Source organism: Prenolepis imparis, unplaced genomic scaffold (assembly GCF_030444845.1).
Source record: "Prenolepis imparis isolate NDT839.2.m4 unplaced genomic scaffold, iyPreImpa1.0 SCAF_12, whole genome shotgun sequence".
NCBI lineage: Eukaryota > Metazoa > Arthropoda > Insecta > Hymenoptera > Formicidae > Prenolepis > Prenolepis imparis.
Genome location: NW_028141170.1, coordinates 5,507,003 through 5,526,715, shown reverse-complemented (window position 1 = coordinate 5,526,715; position 19,713 = coordinate 5,507,003). Strand labels below are relative to the sequence as shown.

The 19,713-nt window shown below is 43.1% G+C and overlaps 1 protein-coding gene across 3 annotated transcripts; it reads left to right on the top strand.

Moving 5' to 3' along the window:
- The first annotated feature begins 271 nt into the window (after positions 1-271).
- Positions 272-19,588, top strand: Toc (toucan). 3 transcript variants are annotated; one of them, XM_083052283.1, is made up of 11 exons: positions 272-396; positions 5,831-6,041; positions 6,156-6,261; positions 6,348-7,209; positions 7,290-7,723; positions 8,081-8,190; positions 10,903-11,031; positions 12,675-12,770; positions 15,245-15,393; positions 15,494-15,689; positions 16,995-19,588. In XM_083052283.1, exons 1-11 carry the CDS (start codon positions 394-396, stop codon positions 18,209-18,211), a joined length of 3,513 nt encoding a protein of 1,170 aa, XP_082908409.1. In that variant the 5' UTR covers positions 272-393; the 3' UTR covers positions 18,212-19,588. The 3 variants fall into 3 exon arrangements, with proteins under 3 accessions (XP_082908409.1, XP_082908410.1, XP_082908408.1); XM_083052284.1 differs by lacking the exon at positions 272-396 and adding an exon at positions 1,064-1,202 and having other exon boundaries at positions 7,302-7,723; XM_083052282.1 differs by lacking the exon at positions 272-396 and adding an exon at positions 1,064-1,202.
- Positions 19,589-19,713: the final 125 nt, after the last annotated feature.

The window sequence follows — 19,713 nt, the reverse complement described above, 5'->3', positions numbered from 1 at the left end:
ACGACTATTGTTGGCCACAAGATTTATAACGATTTAAACGTTTAAACTTTTATAAAAACTTTGGGGAAAGCAATTCCCCAACCTAACCCTAACCTAACCCTAACCGTATCCTATATATTGTATATGTTTAAAATTTGACCGCTCCGATAAGAGAGAGATTGACATTACCGACAGCTACGTCGTCGAACTAGTTAGTTCCTGACTCCTGCCGCGTGAACAATGATGGCGCTGCGCATCGCGCAAAATCGAGCGGAAATGCGAATAATCGATATATCGATTAATATGTAACCTTCACCATTTTGCGAGCAACTTTAATACACGACGTTCGTTATACGTGCGTGCGATATAGGACATATAAATACGGAGAATTATAGTCTGACACGAGCTATAACAATGGTGAGTCAGAGATTATTTCCTCTTTCTGTAGTTTTAAGTACTCGCGTGACTCTAATCGGGAAAAATGCAAGTTCGAAAGGTATATCTTCTTGAGAGGTTTGTGATTACACCCCCCCCCCCTACCGATAGAAAATTCGTTATTATATTTACAAAGATTGCTAACAAGGAGATCTCTCTCGAGTATTGTTATTCTGTCTCTTTGTTGACATTGAGTGCGCGATGTTTTGACGCGTCAATCCGCTGTATTTTGATAGAGGGACCGGCATATCATATCGGGGATGAGAATGTTCCGAGAAGAAGATGAATAACCCTCAGTATCGTTCATCGCAAAAGCGACGTACTTCACGCGCAATAATCTCGGTACATAATATTCGAGGATGCGCGATTGTCCCCTCTCCCTCCCCCCGGAAGGGGAACATGGCAAGTGTATTTCGATGGCGTCTCCCCCTCCACCCCACCATTCGACCGCCACGATACATCGACGGACAGCGACGCCTCCGCGCGGCGTCGATCAATAACATTGTCGTCGACGACGCCGACGTCGAGAGCGTCGTCGCGTGTGCGAGGCGTCGCGTCATTCGCGATAGTCCGGACGACGGAGGTACGTGGAGTCGACCGAGAGACAGCGGGAATCGTCTATTGCGTACATTCGCGAACCGGGAAAACTGCGCGGCGACGAGGACGAGAGGGTATGAGACTCGGCGGGACGGCCTTATCCACGAACGAGGAACGCGCGTCCGGGGAGAATCGCGAGGGAGAAGTGCCGAGTGCCGAATCGCCGCGGTCCCACCCACGATATGGCTAAGGTAAGTCATCCGAAGGGACGAAAAGGGAGAGAGATTGTCACAGAGAGATAGTAGAATCTCGTCCTGATAAGAGAGAGATGTACGATATGCGCGTCGATTCGCGTGATTCGACGTGTTTCGACGTGTCGCGATTCGAAATACGTTGTTGAGTTTGTCAGTAACGGATAATAAAGTCAATAACCGGCAAAATGTCGAGCGAATAACTGTAAGTGTGGCAGTAGGGTATCTTAATTCGAATTAACGCGAAGAGCGAGAAAGAGATAGAGAGAGCTAATAATAAGTATTATATAAACGAAAACAATATTTATTTTATTTGCATTTATATTCTTGTGTTCCGCTGAATCATGAACAGCTGTTGTCGGGAAAACGACGCGCGAATTATTCTGCAATTTTTTTTTATAAATTTATTTTTCATACAATTAGGCTTCGTGCATGAATTTTGCAGAGGGTGATCATTTGATTTCGATTTAATTAAGCTGTGACGACATATCAATATTGCCGATCTATTGCGAACCGTTCTATCGTATAATCTGAGATTATTATAGTTTCGGGAAGAGGCAAATAAAACAGCTAATAATAATATTGCGAAATGATCTACAGTTAGATCGCATGCACGCGAGCAAAGTATGATGCTACTTTTACATAATTGAAGAGCAACACGCTTCACAGTTCGACGGCGCAGACGCGGGTAGATAATCTGGACATTGGCGAATTTCCCAGTGTTCCATTTTCTACACGCGTGAATACGCACAAACACTAACAATCTCTCTCCTCCAACCCTATATCGAATAAACATATACATACGTAACCAGATATTGAGTAACAAGTGACACAAGAAGCTTTAAACAAGACCTTATTTGACATTCAGCAAATTTCAAGCAACAATGTCAAAAGTCAATAAAATTACAATAGAAAAATATGTTCTATGTTCTTTTGTTATTAATATCAAAAATATATATAGGCTTTGATTGTCATTTTTTCATATTTAATTTTTTTTTAACAAGTCTAGTTATAACAAGTTTTTTAACAAGTTTTTCATACACCTAGGTTTTGATTGTCATTTTTTCATATTTAATTTTTTTTTTAACAAGTCAACAAGTTAGTTACAACAATAAGTTTTTCATAGTTTTTCATGCACGTAGGTTTTGATTGTCAGTTTTCATATAAAATTTTTTTTAACAAGTCAAGTCGAGTTATAACAAGTTTTTCATAGTTCATATTTTATTTCTCAAGTAGAAAAAATAATATATACACGGAGCGCATTTGCAATACAAAATCTCGAGTGACAGTTGGAGAGTTTACTTCATCGCACAGGCTCGTCGCGTACGATTTTACGCGACGGATTTACGGGTTGGTGAATGCGAGAAAGGGCCGCGTGTTGTGTTCCGAGACGGAATAGAGTAATTGTCGTCGTCGGCGTGCGTATGTTGGCTGGCTCCCGCTCCGATGGACGGTTCGCGAGGCCGCGGATACGCGCTTGGTAGCAGCAGCAGCGGCGGCGGCAGAGGTGGTGGTAGAGTGTAGAGGAACCACAAGCAGGTGCGTAGCCGGGGATCTCTCGCGAAGCGGATCCGGAATGTTTTATTGTCGTACACGCCGCCGCGTCGGCCGCAACACGATCGCGGCTCGCCTGTGTTATCGATCCTCCGCGTTTTACGAGCTTACGTTGCGAGAATCCTCTATATCTCTCTCTGCTTTGTCTCTTTTTTTCTCCCTTCCCCTATTTTTCTGCCGGAAAAACTACGCGCTTTTCTGTTTTGTGTGTGCACGTCCTGTGGAAAGTTTTGCGAGCTACTTCAGCTAGCGTCGTGCGAGAAATGCCGATGACACGGGGTATGTTTGTTTGTTTTCTTTCTTTTGAACACGCGTAACACTTGTTATACATTTTTTTTGTTATGAAATTATTCGACGAAAACGCTGCGATGTCGAGTGAAAAAGTAAATTGTCTCACATTACACGCATATGGCAATTTATACGACTCGTTAAGGAAGATTGTGACAACGAAGTCTATTGAAATTAATTATGACGTGTTAACGAGTTTATTTGTGAGTATATATGTATACATCTGGAGAGATTCCCGTATATAATCGATAATTTCAATCTACGGATTCTTATCAATCCCAGACTCGCGAAAAACAGACATTCGAAGAATGTTAACAACAGTATTTGCGATAGCTTATCTACGAAGGTTATATACACTTTGATATTTCCGTGCAATACAAAGTAACATATTCGACGAGGTATATATATAAATAATTTTGCCACGTTTTCCATCGATCGAATATATAACTGTAATGTTTATATTGTTCGGTGAACTGTTGACATTGATAATGGTTCAACACTATCACGCAACGTTAGATAAGCGACATAATTAATATCATAAATTAAGTATTGGAAGTAGCACGAGTGGTTGCGATCTCGAAAACAAATGTAACTTTAAGTTCATTGTCTTCGATTTAGGCAACACATACACAAATAACGAAAGGTATTTTTTATTCGTATAGTTTTAATCTTATCGTATAGACAGGTGTCGGAGAAGAATCGATCGGGAACGCGTGCCACGGAATGTACTTTTATTGAGATTATAATCAATCGCACCGCGCGCGAACAGCTACGTCGCCAATAACCCGTGGTACACAAGTCATCGTGCTGTCACGCGCATTAACGTAATTGCATAACGCCATGAATCGGGTAAAATTGCGGAGCGCGATTGAGGGAAAAAAAATTCCGCCGAGTATAATATACCGTCTCCGGCGATCTTTATGTACTTCGGAAACCGGTATACCGATGAAAACCGTAAATTATCGTTATTCGGTCTCTCGGATCGCCCTTAGGCGAGAAAGGAGAAGAGATATCGCCGACACACGTCTTGGGAACACCCAGCGATTTAACGCACTCTTGAATGAGAGAGACTCGTGCGAGAATTTGCCGTTCTTAAAATTGTCTTTATATAATTCATCCATGGGAGAGAGAGAGAGAATCGCTCTTCTCGGGATATGGTTTTAAAGATGCACTGAGCGGTTTCCACGTCTTGGAAAAGTAACAAACCATGACTGTCGGACGCGTGTCGGCACAAATTGGCGGGAATTAAGGTTCCGAAAGGATAAACCGATGCTCTGGATATCTCGTCGCGCTCGCTCGCTCGACGTGCAAAATTTATTCGTCAATTTATTTGTTAATTCGACTCGCGTTTTCCCCTCTTTCAATGTGATCAGAATCACATAGTATACGATTATTCCGCTCGCTGATTTTTTTTCCTTTTATTCACCTTGGCATTTTATTGCTACGACAGCGCGTCGTCTTTCTGGCGTCGTCCTCCGGTGTTGCTTAGATTACGTCTTGCAGATATACGTATAATTTACGCGAAGAAGAAAATGTAAATTTCAATAACGCGAATGAGATCTACGAAGTTGTGAAAGGCACGAGCACACACGCAGGTAGACAAGCGCATGTGATGTGACCGTGATGATTGCTGACCCATTACATTACCGTTTCGCGTGGCTTCTGTTGGTTTAAACGAAACACACCAGCAGCAGAGAGAAAAAAACATCAATACACCACACGCTTGCGGGTAAAAAAAAAACAAGTTCCGACCTATACCGCATCATTTTTCTTTTAATTATATTTTTATTGTATTTTCATTGTCATTAAAAAAAATATGTTTATTACGTCTGCTGATAAATTGAGGAGAGATTAGATTCAACGCTACGAGATAAAAGAATAAAATTGTCGTCGCTGCGTATGGTATCTTCGCAGACGATCATTTCCATAAATTCTAAATATGTACACGCGTGGTTCGGCAATAGAAGAAGAAGGGATTCGCCGGTAATTTACAGTCCTGGATACCTGGGGCACCGCATAGCGGGGTTTTCGCAGTAACCCAGTTCTCAGCGCTGACGTTCATTTACACGTTCAACACGTTGTATCGTCGTACGTTACGTAGGTGTCCCGTTTCTCGCATCGTGGAGGGCATCGATGATGATACATCTGCTCTATTGTCCGTAGACACGCTAGTACAGTTTTGCCTCGTTTCGATGAGAAAAGCGCTGGAAAACAACGAAACCGAATTACTTAGTAAAGCGTTAAAATATATATCGCACATATACAAAGATCTGAAAGGACAAGTTTAACAATCAGCTGTAATTGTATTCGTTCCTCGTGTTCCTCGTGTTCCTCGTGTTACGTATTCTCGTTACGTGACGAGAGGAAGAACCGTACGAAATCACGTCCTCTGGCGTCCGTTTGTATTTTAAGTAGACGAAGAAGAATCACCTCTCTCGCGAAAGAGAGGAGGAAAAAGAAACGTAGAGTCGCGAACTAAAATTAAATTAAGCAACTGTGACATTTCTGATTCATCTTTCGAGGGGTGGAGGGCTATTATTTGGAGATGGGCCAAGGGCAACGGACTATCGTGCTCGTCGGATCGAATTTAACAGCTGACCTTGAAAAGAAAAGAAAAAGAGAGATAATTACCAAACTACGCGCGAACTACTCGTGTAATTGGGCAGTGATTAATTTTACTAATTGCCGAGAAACACTCATTTTCTATCATTGCTATCAGGACGATCTTCGCGTGACTCGAAGAAGAAATCGTGCGCACTCACATCTATATGATCTTTTGTTTACAGAACGTAGGGGAGAGCCGGATACCTGTTCCACGGGCAGCCCGACCGTCGTTCTTTCCGAAATCGAGAGTACTCGAGGCGTCGAGGCTCTTATCAGGAAGTCGTCGATCCACGATCTTCTCGGGATGCTTTCAGTTCGTTAATACCGAGGACGAATCGCCTACTTCGGGAGAAAAGTTCTCGGGTTTCACGACATCGTCGCCTAACATCAAAAGTAATTGCGCACGCGAACTTATATTTACGATAATTACGAATAACGTTGTACGCTTTCACTCGATGTGCATGGTTAACTTGCGTGCGAAAATGAATGAATTCTGTGTTGTTTCAGCCAATTCAGCGACGGATGAGTTCACGATATCACCGGAATGGGACATCGACAAGAGTGATGTGCAACAATTGGTACACCTCAGCGAGGAGAAAAGCAGCTTGTTCAGGTATAATCATAAATTTTTAAATATATATAATAACTTTATCAATTGCGAGTTGTTTCACCTTGTATATTCTCTGTCTCTCTTGATAGGCTACTTGAAGACTCTCAGCTGAGCATGATCGAAGATGTCGGCGATACCTGTCTCGTAGAATCGAGCCTGGGCAATTATAATGATGCGAGCGCAACGCCGCATTATTTGATGCTCAACAAGCAAAATTCCTTCGACCACGACGAGAGCCTCGGTATACTGACGCCGGACCAGATGACCGATTTCACAGTAGCGTTGGAGTGTTCTAGGACACCATCCTGCGAGAACCTTACTGGTTCGGCCGGCTCAAAATTAGCGTTGACCCGAGCGTCCGCTTCCACGAGGCCGTTAGTCGATGTGGAACCCGCCGAGGAGGGCTGCAGCGAAAGGACGCCCTCGCCGGAAGAATTACCGCTCGATCCTAAACCCGTGGAGCCGATCAGGGGCGGTAATACCGTGCCGGTAAGCTTCGTAACGTCGGTCACGAGCATCACTAGTCTCGAAGCGGGCTACCAGGGAGACGGCGAGAACTCGAGACCGGCCAGTCGCGGCGCGGATCCACCATCTATGGCAGTGCCGCCGGTCAATCTTCCCGCGCCCTGCCGCCAAGACCCGATGACCGACTCGGACTTCTTCACCGAGAGCGACGCGGACGCGCACGAGGAGATTGTGCGGGGCGACAGGAAGGCGCAAGTGATCGACGGTACGCTGTTTTGCGCACCGGGCGAACGCGTCTGCCCTAGCTTCACCGGAGAAGAGATGGACTCTAGTGGCATTTACTCGGATTTGGACAAGCTACAGGCGCCCGGCGAACAAGCGTCGGAAGAAAACGACGATCATACCCCTGATACCGGAGATACCGAGCTTTCCCAGAGGAGTCAACCCACGCCGGTTGCGGTGAATGTTATCATGGATTATTTACAGGTACGTACAAGTGCGGAAGATTTAGCTTTTTTTCGTAAGTTCTCTTCTTAAAATATCATTGATACGTAAAACACTTGTAGAGTCCCGTAAAGGCGTCGGACGAAACGAGTAGCATAAACGAGACAACGGTTTCCGCTGAAGTTACGGCAATCGAGAAAGTCGAGAATAATGAGAACATTAGGTCCAAACCACAAAGCAAGGCTGATTCGGTGCCTTTGAAAAAGTATAAGATGCCGAAGAGGAATGTCGTCTCGAAGATAAAGGCGATGATCGAGTCGTCCTCGAAAGATGATGCGGAAAAGGAGGCGAGACGCTCTCAAAGATCAACTAGGAAGGGTGGACGCTGGGATGCCGTAATGAACAAAATAGAGGCCGGTAAAAATGAGCAAAGAACAAGGTCAACTAGGAAAGAAGTAAAATCGAGGGTATTGCAAAATCTCACCTTATCGTCTACCGCGAGACCAACGTCGAAGAAGGCTGGCGATGCGAATAACAATAACAATAAGGATAAACGGTGAGTCTTAAATAAAATTATTCAACATAATGAATATAGAGTCTTGAAATGAATTATTTATACAATATAACAAACGATGATGTAGATTATTTTACCAATAGGCCGTTTCTCTAACTTTCAACGATAATGACGTAACTATCGTTACGTGTCGATACGTACATATAGACATGTCAAAATATGTGCGCAACGATACGTAACATCATTAAAATTAAATAAATAGCCGACAGTATAACAAGATGTTAATTGATAATAATAATTTTCAAAAAATTTACGAGATCTATTATTTATGATTATAAAATCGATTCGCATTTCTTCTCTGTATCATAAGCTATATCGGAAATGTTTCCAAAATCTTAGGAGAACGCGCGGTTGGCAAGAAATGAAATCACCGACGCAGGAAACGGCCAGAAGTTCTGTTCGTAGTTCCATGAGCGATCTCAGCAGTGGCCCAAGTAAGGACATATCAAGTAAGTAAAATCAATATTTATATTTAAACAATATAGAACATGGTCATGTCACACGGATGAAAATTTTAGTAATTATCGTTACATATGATGAATCTTGGAATAAATACGAGTAACAAGAGATATATAATCTCTTCTTCTTCATCTTATAGTTTTTTTCACCGTGTGACTTAATATAGTGATATTAGAAATTCTGTATCTGTATTTTACTAGAAAAACAGATACAACGTTATTTCCCACACACATATGGTCTTCGATACACTTTCGACGAGTTTAATGGATAAATTCTTTATATAAATAAGACTTTAAAATTAAAACTTAAAAACTTATTCAAAATTGACTGATTTCTTTATTTCACATCAAGGTATGCAAGACGATAAATAACGTAATCTTATCGAAATCTTTGAATTTATTTGGAAGACACATAATCGCCTAGTCAGGATGAATACTTTATCTCCGGGAAGAGGTGAGATACGCGCAAAGAGAAGAGATCCTTTTATATTCCTCTATGGTTTTACCTACCGGAGAGAAAGGCGAAGTCTCCTTATCGACCCGTGGCTGTAAAAGCTCACGGCCGTCGAGGAGACCTAGAGGAACTTTATTGCCCCTTTTATCGGCGCCACTGGAGAACACGGCGTCGTTTTGCTTCTATTGTACGGAGGAGGAAGCTGCGCATCGCGCAGCTTCGCCGCAGTCGCATCCATCCGGTGGTCGGTAGTCCTCGGTGGACCTCGTGTTGGATCGTATCGTCTGTGTGTGCATGTGTATACACATAATTGTACGTGTGTGAAATGCGCGCATGTATCTTTGACGCATTAGCCCCTCGCCTACGCTCGTCGGTCTTTCTCTCATGGAACGCACACCTATTACTTCTCCCTCGCTCTCGCAAAATCGGGTCAACGAGAGAATGCGTAGCAGCGCGTAGCGTGAACCTATAACGCGGGGAGAGAAAGAGAGCAGCGGATAGCCCGATGACAGCTCGATGCGTTGCCAGTGGATAAACCATCGAGTGACCGTGAATATCGCGCGATCATCCAGGAGGTGGTCCTAGACCGAACATTGATTCCTCTCGTCGAGAAAGGAGGAGACGTAACATTTCTCCTCCGGAAGTTGCCCCTAATGCGAGTCTTCTTGGACACAAGTGTATGTAGAGAGAGAGAGAGAGAAAGAGAGAGAGAAAGAGGGGAGTCGCGCCTTGCCTCTTATATGCATGACCTATTTCCCGTCGAGTCGCCTTCTCCTCGTTCCTTTTATCGCCGCGATGCACACGTGCCGATCACATACGTGGACACGTAATTCGCGAAGGTTCTTCTTCCACGAACTTTTATAAACTCTTTAATATTCTCCGATTTATACACTCTTTATATACGCTTTTATCCGCTATATATGTATGTATTATACATTCGTCGACTCACCGTCCCCACCTGTCGCCCCACCGGGATTTGACATCTCCGTTATACATCGACGTGCCGTGCAATTTGAGGGCAACGTCGCGTCGGCGTTTCACTGCCTGCATCTCAACGTGATCCATCGTAATTTACCTGTGTGCACTTTACATACGTGCACCGGGTCATCTACCTGTATGCGGTATCTAGGCCTACATTAACAGCACAGCTGTACGGGTCAACGCCATTCGCGTTTATTTCCGGCCTTCTTCTCGGAGTGCTTTCTTTGCACCTTGCCTTGCCTTGCCTCGCTTCGCCATGCACCTTCGTCGTAGTGCATCTTCGTCGCACGTCGACGAAAAGGATGCCCTCCTGCTTCCATCCGCCTGGTCCCCACCCTCGTCGGCGGCGACAGGTGTATCCGACCGAACGACGACAACGACCACGTGCGTTGCGACCAAGGTCGACGAGTATCGGTACCCGACCACTACCGGTCCCTCGATCCGAACTTACGCAATCGCCATCGGAATCAGTGGCTGCTGCTGAGGAACCCACGCGAGAGATTGCGCGAGCGAGCTTTCGACGACCTGGTAATAATAATCGGTCGGAACGACATTCGCGGAATTCGCCAAGTGGCGGCTGTACTGATACGTGATACAACAAAACACGATACGCTGTTCCTATCGTGATCGGTGTCGGATGTCCGAGGCAAAATATAATAACGCGAGAGATGATGTATCGAGCGGCGGGGCAACTGTGATATAAGAGCTCTTGTGAAAAAAAAACGAAAACAAACAACGCGTCGCGATCGATGATGACCGACTCGACCGGAAGATGCCCGTTGTATATCTCAGTTTGGAGAACGACGGCGGCGACGGTTTCACGTACATTCGAACGATTCTCACGCTCGATTCGCGAGGAAGTGCGACGGGATGAAGGTATGAGGCGCGAGGCCAGTCGTGCTCTCGTCGACGAGGAACACGGACGATTCTACTCACGAATTATAATGGGGAAGCAACGTTGGTGAACAACAACAACGCAACAAGACACGGATCAAGACAAGATGGGACAGCAAGGATCGAAGGACAGGTCCTCGCTTCCGAGGAGGACGGATTTCGCCCGAGACTCGAAGATGCGTCTAGGCAGCTTCAAACGAGGTAGAAGGGAATGGATTCGGTGGCCGTGTAACGGTTGATTCTCATCTGCCGGCGTGTGTGTAGCGTGAATCGAAGACCATCTGTTTCGCGTTTCATTTAATCTGTGTTTAATCTCGCTTTTCCTCTAGGTAAAGTAATTAACGTTTAATTTCATATCGCGTGTTATTTTGCAGAGAGATCGCCGACGTCTACCAACCCGCCCAGGAGATTCGTCTCGAACGGCCACGCTAATCATCATCCGGTCCGTGTCAACAGTTTCGACGCGAAAAAGAATTGCATCGACGTGACGACGGTCGAACTCGGTAAATATAAAATACTTGCCATAGATTGTCATTCGAGATCCATTAGATAACTATGCCCGTGCGTGTACGATATCGCTTTAATAATCGAAGGAGGGGGAAGAAGGGAGAGGAACGAGAGCACCGTCGCGTATTTCCGGCCGGAGCTCCGCTACCATGACGAGCGACACGATGAAAAGAGAGAACCGTCTCTTATCCCCCAAGACTAGCTTGACCAAAGCTGCGACTGCATCTCTACCGGTTTGCGGATTCATAAAGTATTAGAGTTGCGTGTGCTAAATAGCGTGCGCATTAGAATATTTTCGAAATTTCACTTTTTCTCATTAAGCAGTCGATGGAAGAGAGCAAGTGTGCGGTCGTCATGATAATTCCATTGACAGAGTCCAGTTTAGAGTGTAGTTCTCCCGTCTTGCTACTTTCCCTCGGGATAAAGGCGGAACGAAGATCGGAGAAATTCTCCGTTCGTGGAGATTTATTTACCACTTGACGCGATTCGCAACTGAAATTCTCAGAATCTTTGTTCGAATAATTATTCAAGATAGATTCAACGATTAAAGTTCTCAGGCCTATCTTCTTTTTTTTACGTAGGTCGGAATTTTAACGGTATTCTGCCTCATCGTCCGCGCATGTTAATTGTATTCATTAGAATAATCTGATCTTTTATCCAGCTATACGTGAATCGCGATTTTGAACTCGTGTTAAATTGCATATGTATATATATATATATATATATGTGTGTGTGTGTGTGTGTGTGTGTGTGTGTGTGTGTGTGTGTGTGTGTGTGTGTGTGTGTGTGTGTGTGTGTGTGTGTGTGTATGTCAGGCTACAAAGCGCCAAATCTTTACAGACCGACAATTTGTAATAAACACATCTTTAGCAAATTTTCCGGAAATGCATCTCTTTTAAAATATTTTTAAAAATATTTTTTAAAATATTTTTTAGAGATATTTTGCGAAATATTTTTTTTTAATAATAATGTATTTATTATTTCTTGATCCTTCATGTAAATAATTCGTTGTACAAAAATTTCTATAATTAGTATATAATTTAGTTTAATAAATTACTAATTATAATTACTAATTTATTATAATTAGATAATTAAATCTAAATAAATTCTAATAAATAATTAAATCGAAAGTTTACATCATAGATGTTAATGTCCATTTAACTTTGTTTATATCAGAGATGAAAAGCTCATTTTGCTGCCAAAAAAAATTTATTAACTTTTATGTCAAATAAAATTTCTTAAATGTTTCATCATAAAAAATGTAAATATTAGACAATGGTAACAAAATTATCAAAATTTTGACGCAAAGGATCAAGAAACAATAAATGTACCGTATTGACGTATTAAAAAAAAAGAGATATTTCGAAAATGATGCATTTGCGGAACTTTTGCCAATAGAAAAAGATGTTAATTTTTTGACAAGGAATACAGTCTGTAGTCGTATCTATATGGGGCACTCAGTGTACATACATATGCAGGTATCTTAATATTTTTTATAACTTCCCTTATCTCGCACAAGCGATAAAACGGTTCTTGCCGTACGGTACTCGTACGCTCGCCGGTACGCGAGAGTTCGCAAAGTACTACTACCGGTTAGTGCTTAACATGCTCTCGTTAACGCAACACATTCTCTTTACAGAGAAGAGCCCGCCGTCAGTGCGAAAGCCAGCGATAACGAGGAGATTAGCGGCCAACGCTACGGCGAAACAGAAATCCTCCGCACCGTCAATAAAAGGTACGTAAACGATTGTTCCTCGAGCAAATTCCTTCGTCAATTAGAATACAATACGTATTAAAGGATCTGGCGCTGCGTTCCGTTACACTCGTCGTCAACTTTGCAAACAACAGAGTCAAGTTTATAGTATTCTCACGTTATTCGCTTTCCAATATAATCCATTAATCGCGTTACTTTAGTACAGTAGTTTGTAAAAACTTCTCACGATTATTCCGCCACATGCACATACAGACACATGCATACACAGTCGAGTGCATTTAATTTACCCAGTGCAATAACGCATCGCTCGTTCCTTACGTATTGTATGTACATACATACATATATGTACGTACATGCGTGCACATCGGTTCGTACGAGTCTCTTCTTGTCGTTTGTGAAGAAAGTCACACAGCTTTCACTCAATAATCCCTGACGCTAAAAACTCAACCTGTTTTAGCCGGCGCCTCTCTCGGTGCTTTCCTTTCGAAACTTGTCAAAAATTCACCAGCACTTTGACCTAGTCTAGACTCCAATCTATCGTCAAGCAAGAGAGAAAGAAAGAGGAGGAGAGATCCTTATCAAGATCCGGTGTTCGTTCTGAATAATGCGGAATATAGCGAAAGCAGCGAGTTCAACGATCTCCGTTGTGTGAAGTAAAGAGTATAGAGCTTTGAAAGGATGCGTTGTATTTGAAGGGATAATCGACACGATTGCATACGTCGTTCTTGCACGTTCGGCATTCATCCTGACAAGGCAAGAGACGTTTTATATACACACGAGCATTCGATGCTCGACGACCGTAAGTAAGCACGAACACGCGCTCGTTTCCTCCCATCTAAGGGCGGTCGATTCCAAATCGGAAAACTCGAATTATACGACGCGCGGCGGTTCCAAGGACGCCGGAAGTATACAATTACTGCGGGAATTTTGCTAGAGAGAAGGTTGTAACGAGGGACTCGAGTTTAGATCGTTAACTAAGCGAGCTTTTCAACAAGATATGTGATTGCCTATTAAATGCAAAAATTTTTAAGACTAAAAATTTTCTATTTGATAGTCAATTGCAATGATGTTTTTTTTTCTTGCTGAAAAACTCTAAATAGATAGTTTTCCTTCAGGCGCATCGAAACGCATAAATAACTGGAAACGTGATATTTTTTCAGACCTAACGGGTTTTTCTTCCACGAGAAAAACCTCTCTGTTCGGGAAAGGTTTACCTCTCGCGGGAAAATATTGCGTTGTCCATCTACGCTTTTTAGTCTTGGCGATTCCACCTTGCGTAGGGTAGGGGGGTGTTTAGGAAGAGACGGTAAAGCGGAATGGATGTGAGGTGGGAGAGACATATAGAGGCTCTTGGAGGTGGCCTGTGGCTCGTGCTAATTCAGTCGAAGCGCGAACTCGGCCAGCAGATTGTTACGAATGACGATGCTGATTAGAAGATTGCCCGCGGAATGTTTATCGTCGACGGTCTAACAGAGGACGAATCGAACATTATTCTTCGTCGTCGAAGGTGGTTGGTTGACAAACGTCGTTCCGTCTTTCAAACACTGCCCCGCGCATCGTAGACTCGCTCGTCAAGGATATCTTATAATCATTGAATCGATGTCCGAATGTCTGTTTACGTCTCGCGTTAGTGATAAATCTGCCGACACACGCGTGCTACGTAGATCCGTGTTCCCAAAATACCTGAGTTTTTCTGACGTATTGGAGCACGAGGGAAGGGGTAGCAGGTACCAGGAGGGACGTGTAGGAAGCGAATTTTCTTGGCCACGGCTCACGGACACGAAGCCTAGTCGTCTTCTTTTGGCAATTCCGCAATTGCGACCAGTGCGTCGTACACGGTTGACCTTAACCCGATGATGTCTCCTCATTCAGCGGTGAACTTGGATGACAATCGCGCGCTCCGACTCTTGAGAGAAGAGAGAGGTCCGTTCCGCGAGTTTTGTAAAACAGGACGTGACGTAAACTACCGCGAAATCACGGCTGTTCCGCTCCTTCAATAAGCCGCGATTTCTCCATGTGTGTGAATGTGTATGTGCATGTGTGTCACCTGTCAAAGTACATGAGTAACCTGACAGGTAATCGAGCCGAACAAAGATAGAACGAGTATTTCGACTTTCCAAGTTGTTTTCCATCGACTTTTCCCTCGTCGAAACTCTCCTTTATATACACACAAAACTGTATGTGCAAAGACGATTGACTCAAGACTTAAGCAAGCGAACGAAACGTTAAAAAAATGATTTCTCGTGCTCGGAATTACACATTGACCTCCCCGAGTAGTCACGGACGATAGAGGGTAATAGAGGACAGAGAGTCCATATGTACATTACGTGCGATCAAGATACTTGTGTAGATTAACGTCACGTAGGCCGATTCATTGATACGTGGGTCAGAGTGGGTGGGCCAGTCTGGCCGACATATTTGCGTGTTGTTTCTTTTTCCTCTTTTTTTGGGGACGCAATCAATGTGGTGATGCCCGATGACGACGCTGATTACAGATCGTGAGTCCAAGGAGGCTCATCACAACAACACCTTTACGGTGAGGACACGGGATCAGGCCGCGCAAACCACCGTACCTTATGAAGATTTTCGCGCGGAACGGGCCGTGCAAGCTCTCACGGTGAGCGTCCACTACCTGGCTTTCGAGGTACGTGTTTGTTTTATATATATGTGTGTTTATTTTTTGTCGCTTGATATAAAAAAAAGATCTACGCGAATTAACGGGGAAACTCTGTCTTTCATTGCAGCTGGATGCATTCGCTACTCCCCAATTGAAGAAGGACTTCGAGAAGTTGAAGATCGATTGCGAGAAGATGAAGAACGAACGATCGACCGTGCTTTCGGAGGTCGACGGTTTACGCGCGAGATGCGTCAGTATGGAGGAGAGACTCGAAGCGGAGAGGGAGGATCACAGTAAAGATCTGGACCAGCTTCGCGACGAGTGTAAGTGTAATAATACAATATATTTATTTATTTCCCGTAAGAAAAAGAAAAGATCTCTCGTATATATACATTTTGAAAGCACGCGATGACGTAATGTTCGCGAATAAAAAAAAAAGAAACTCTTCGTGGCGTTTTTTTGCGCCGCAAAACAGAAATTATATCGAGCGTGCGCGGAGCATCAGCTAACGGATATTATTCTCCGTGTTATTCACGTGGTATAAACGAGCATAATCGTCCTAATGTCATGGTGCACGAGTGATCAGGCCTACACGAAGTGGAACAATTGTTAAAGTGAACGATTCAGCCGTGCCTACGCGTAACTCGAATCTTTGCAATTAATTTTTGCAGAATTCTGTGCCTTTCTTCTTTTTCCCTCTTTTTTTTTCTTTTTTTTTAAAGATATATTTTGAACACATTCGCCGCGCAAAAGGATTTTGTTCTTAAATTAGTTCTCACGTAACGTTCAACGTTTCAATAGCCCGCTAATTATAGATTCAATGCGTGCTCTCCGTTTTAGCTTTGTATATATTTTAGCTTTTCAAATATAAACGCTGATATCTCAACAAAATATATTTATATTAAATTATAAAATTGAAATAAAAAATGTAGAATTCTTTTTATTATTATTTTATTTATTTATTTATTTATTTATTAACAAGAAGATTCTCTAGATATTACACATGCTAAATAGCGGACTTACTTTTCACTTATACTTTCACTTATACTTTTCACTTATTTAAGGAATATATAATTATATATAATATATGTGTGTATATATAAATCATTAAAAAAAGAAATAAGATAAAAATAACAAAAAAGAAAAAAATGCAAGCAGTATTGAATATGCAAAATGCAATTAAAAAGTTTCCGGATTGTTACTGCACGGCTTAAATCACTTATAATATTGCATCTGCTATTAGGAAAGGCATATCTGATATTATCAGTGTGCCGGCTGGTGAGCACGTGTTTTTTGTTACGTGTATTTTCACGTAAGTGCATCACACAACAATAGGGAAGTCCATGAAATGCTTAAACCAGTATTCGGGGAAAGTTGATGATGCACACTCTTTGTTCATGAAAATTTGCCATTTCAAAGCTATGTTAAAATTACAGATGATACATATATGACTTATCCATGTAACAAATTAATACTCAGTAGCAAGGAAATAATATATTATAATAATAAAATAATTTTTTTTGTTAATAGAAATTAATTCAAATTTTCTACGTAAAATACGATAATTAACATTACTGCTGTAATGTAGCAAAATTAAAAATGATTAAATTAACATTCCGATTTTCCAGTGGAAGCTCATAGGGCGAAACAGGTTGCCGCACTCGTCGAGACTCTGAAAGAGGAAAGGCGCAAATATGATATTAGACTGGACGAGATCATGAGGGAACATCGCACGACAATCGCGAAATTACGCGCCGAGCACGTCAACGAGCTGGCTCGCAAGGAGGAGATGAGGAGATCCGTCGTTCACGATCAGGGCGCCGCGTTAATGGCGGAGATCGAGTCCTTGAGATCCGTATTGGAACTGAAAGGTCAGGAGAACGCGGCCCTCCGATCGGAACTCGACAGTTACAGGCGCAACATCGAGGAGAAGGATGCGTTGCAGATGCGACTCGACATGGCAGAGGCGAGGTGCGAGGATCTGAAGGCCCAGCTTCAACGAAAAGACTCCTTCGAACGGCAGGTCTCGCACGAAAACGAGATGCTCCACGAATCGATTCATCAAGTCTCGAAACACAATAAACGACTCTCGCAGCGTAACGAGGAGTTACAATGGAAGCTGCGAAACAAGAACGATTGGGTGAGCGTTCTTGCGAATCAATTGAATCCGCGGCTAACCCGGTCTACGGGCGCGGAACAGATGGAACACAGCTTCTCGGCCGAAAAGAATGGCCCTCACTCGTCATCAATGATGAAATTCATGGTCGAGAAGGGCGCCTCCGTCTCTTGGACGCTGGAAATCGACGATTTAGCTAAGGGATCGTCGTCCGACTCGCTCGGCACGAAGGTAGCTAGATCCACGGAAGGCGCGACGACGGTTTCTAGGCAAGGCTCGCTCAGACTGTCGAACAGAGCATCCACCATGGACACCAGAGCGAGATCGAAGAGTGTCTCAACAACTACGTGCGACTCTGCGCGCGCCGCGACGGTGGAGGAGGCTGCCGCCTGGTCGCCGACATTCAGTTCGACGCCGATCGCGCGACGACGTCCTAGGAAGGACCAATCGTCGCCCTGCTCCTCGTCATCCTCTTCGTCGTCTTCCACGTCGTCCGTGGCGCCGACAAATCCCGTTCCGATAAATCCCGCGGTGGCCGCCGCGGTGGCAGCCGCTGCGGCCGCGGTGGACGAGTGCAGCATCAGCGGCGGCCAGAGGCCCCAGGAGGCCGGCGGCGAGGCGATGATCTCCGAGGAAACGTCGGCGTCCAGCAGCGAGGACGAATCGTCCACCGGTAGCGATATCCCGCGTCTGGGAATACAGTTTGCTTGGGGCAAGCCGATCAAGTAACACTCGAGCGAACAATTCGCGGCCTGCTACGCTTACCTGTCTACGCGTCCCTTCTCTCGCGTAACAAAGTTGTTTCGAATCGTACGGCCGCTACCTTTGTTCTTGCCTACAGAATGGAGTTGAATTCATCTTCATTACACGTGATCATTCCCCTTCGTTCGTTTATATCTCGTTTATATCGGATATATTATGTTTCATTATTGTGTAAACGCCGGCATCGCGTTTTTTGTTTTTCTTGTTTTTGTTTTTGCAACTGATGTATCCGGTAACGAGTTAGAGCGAGAAGAAAGTAGCGTTTACGTTTTGCGTTTTAAGCAAATGTGCCGTGCGATTAGACGATTCCGGAGTATAATGTTATAAGTTAGTAAGATGTTTAAGAATGAATTCCACGACGTATTTTAACGTTACGACTGTATAAACTAGACTAGTACGATTGTTTCCGTGATTTTTCGATTACGAAGACACGTTTCACACCTTCCCCCTTGACCTATTTTGCAATTTAAGGCAGCGATTTTATCGCCTGGGTTTAAGACTAGGATCTTCGAAATCCGTTATATAATGATTTCTTGATACATACAACGAAACTGTTTCGTTTGCAGCAATCAAGGCAATCGTGCCTTTTTTTCAGGGCAATCTTCGCTCGTAAAGTTCATGATGTTTAAAATCTCGTAGAATTTTTTTCGTTTTTTTGAACTTTAACAGGCATTAAAAAAGGAAATTTAATGCCATTTCGGCTAACAATTTTTATTGCGATTCTCGAGAATTTTACGGTCCAATTATCTGGACATCTTACATTTAAGTGAGTGGATTTTATAAGCGCTACTTCTTTCTTTTTTTTTTTTTTGGTACAGAGACCATGTAATATTGCAGAAATTAACTATAAGAGTGTGACAGAAAAGAGAAATATTCCACGTTCGCAATCACCGATTTCATATTTGTAGATCAATTTTTTTTGGCGCATAATGCGCATCATCTTTTTGTTTTTTGTTAGGTTTGCAAATTTATTAATTTATCGACTTGAGCAAATTATGTATTTTATCGCCAAATGCGCGGAACGAGATTGCGAACGATGTTTGTCTGTAATTCGTCTCTGTGTATAGCGATACGAAATCTGCGAACGAATTACATGGCAAATCCCGTAAAAAAAAAGCAGTGAAAACTATATTAGCAACAAATCAACACGTTGCGACAAGAGTGTTATTAATTTCACAGTCCGTTCCATAGACGAGTAGTAGTTTAGATGTAAAGAAAAGAAACGCGTCGCAAGCGCCGGAAATTAAGTATTACTCATCGAGAAAATACGTTTTCTTTTCTCATTGTGTGCTGATAAGATCGATGTATTATATACTTCTCGAATAAATAAGTATCATCTATAAATTGTAGCAATTTGAAAAGATTTCTGTTTGTCTTTGTCAATTGCTATAATTATTACTAAAAAGCTCGTACCTCGACTATATATATTGATCAATTCTGTCTGGCATTCAAGAGTAGACATTTAATTT

Bases quoted from the DNA above. Each gene is read 5' to 3' on its own strand.
- Toc (XM_083052282.1), top strand. The intron at 6,042-6,155 runs GTAATTGCGCAC...GTGTTGTTTCAG, and splicing joins ATCGTCGCCTAACATCAAAA to CCAATTCAGCGACGGATGAG. The intron at 8,191-10,902 runs GTAAGTAAAATC...GTTATTTTGCAG, and splicing joins CCCAAGTAAGGACATATCAA to AGAGATCGCCGACGTCTACC.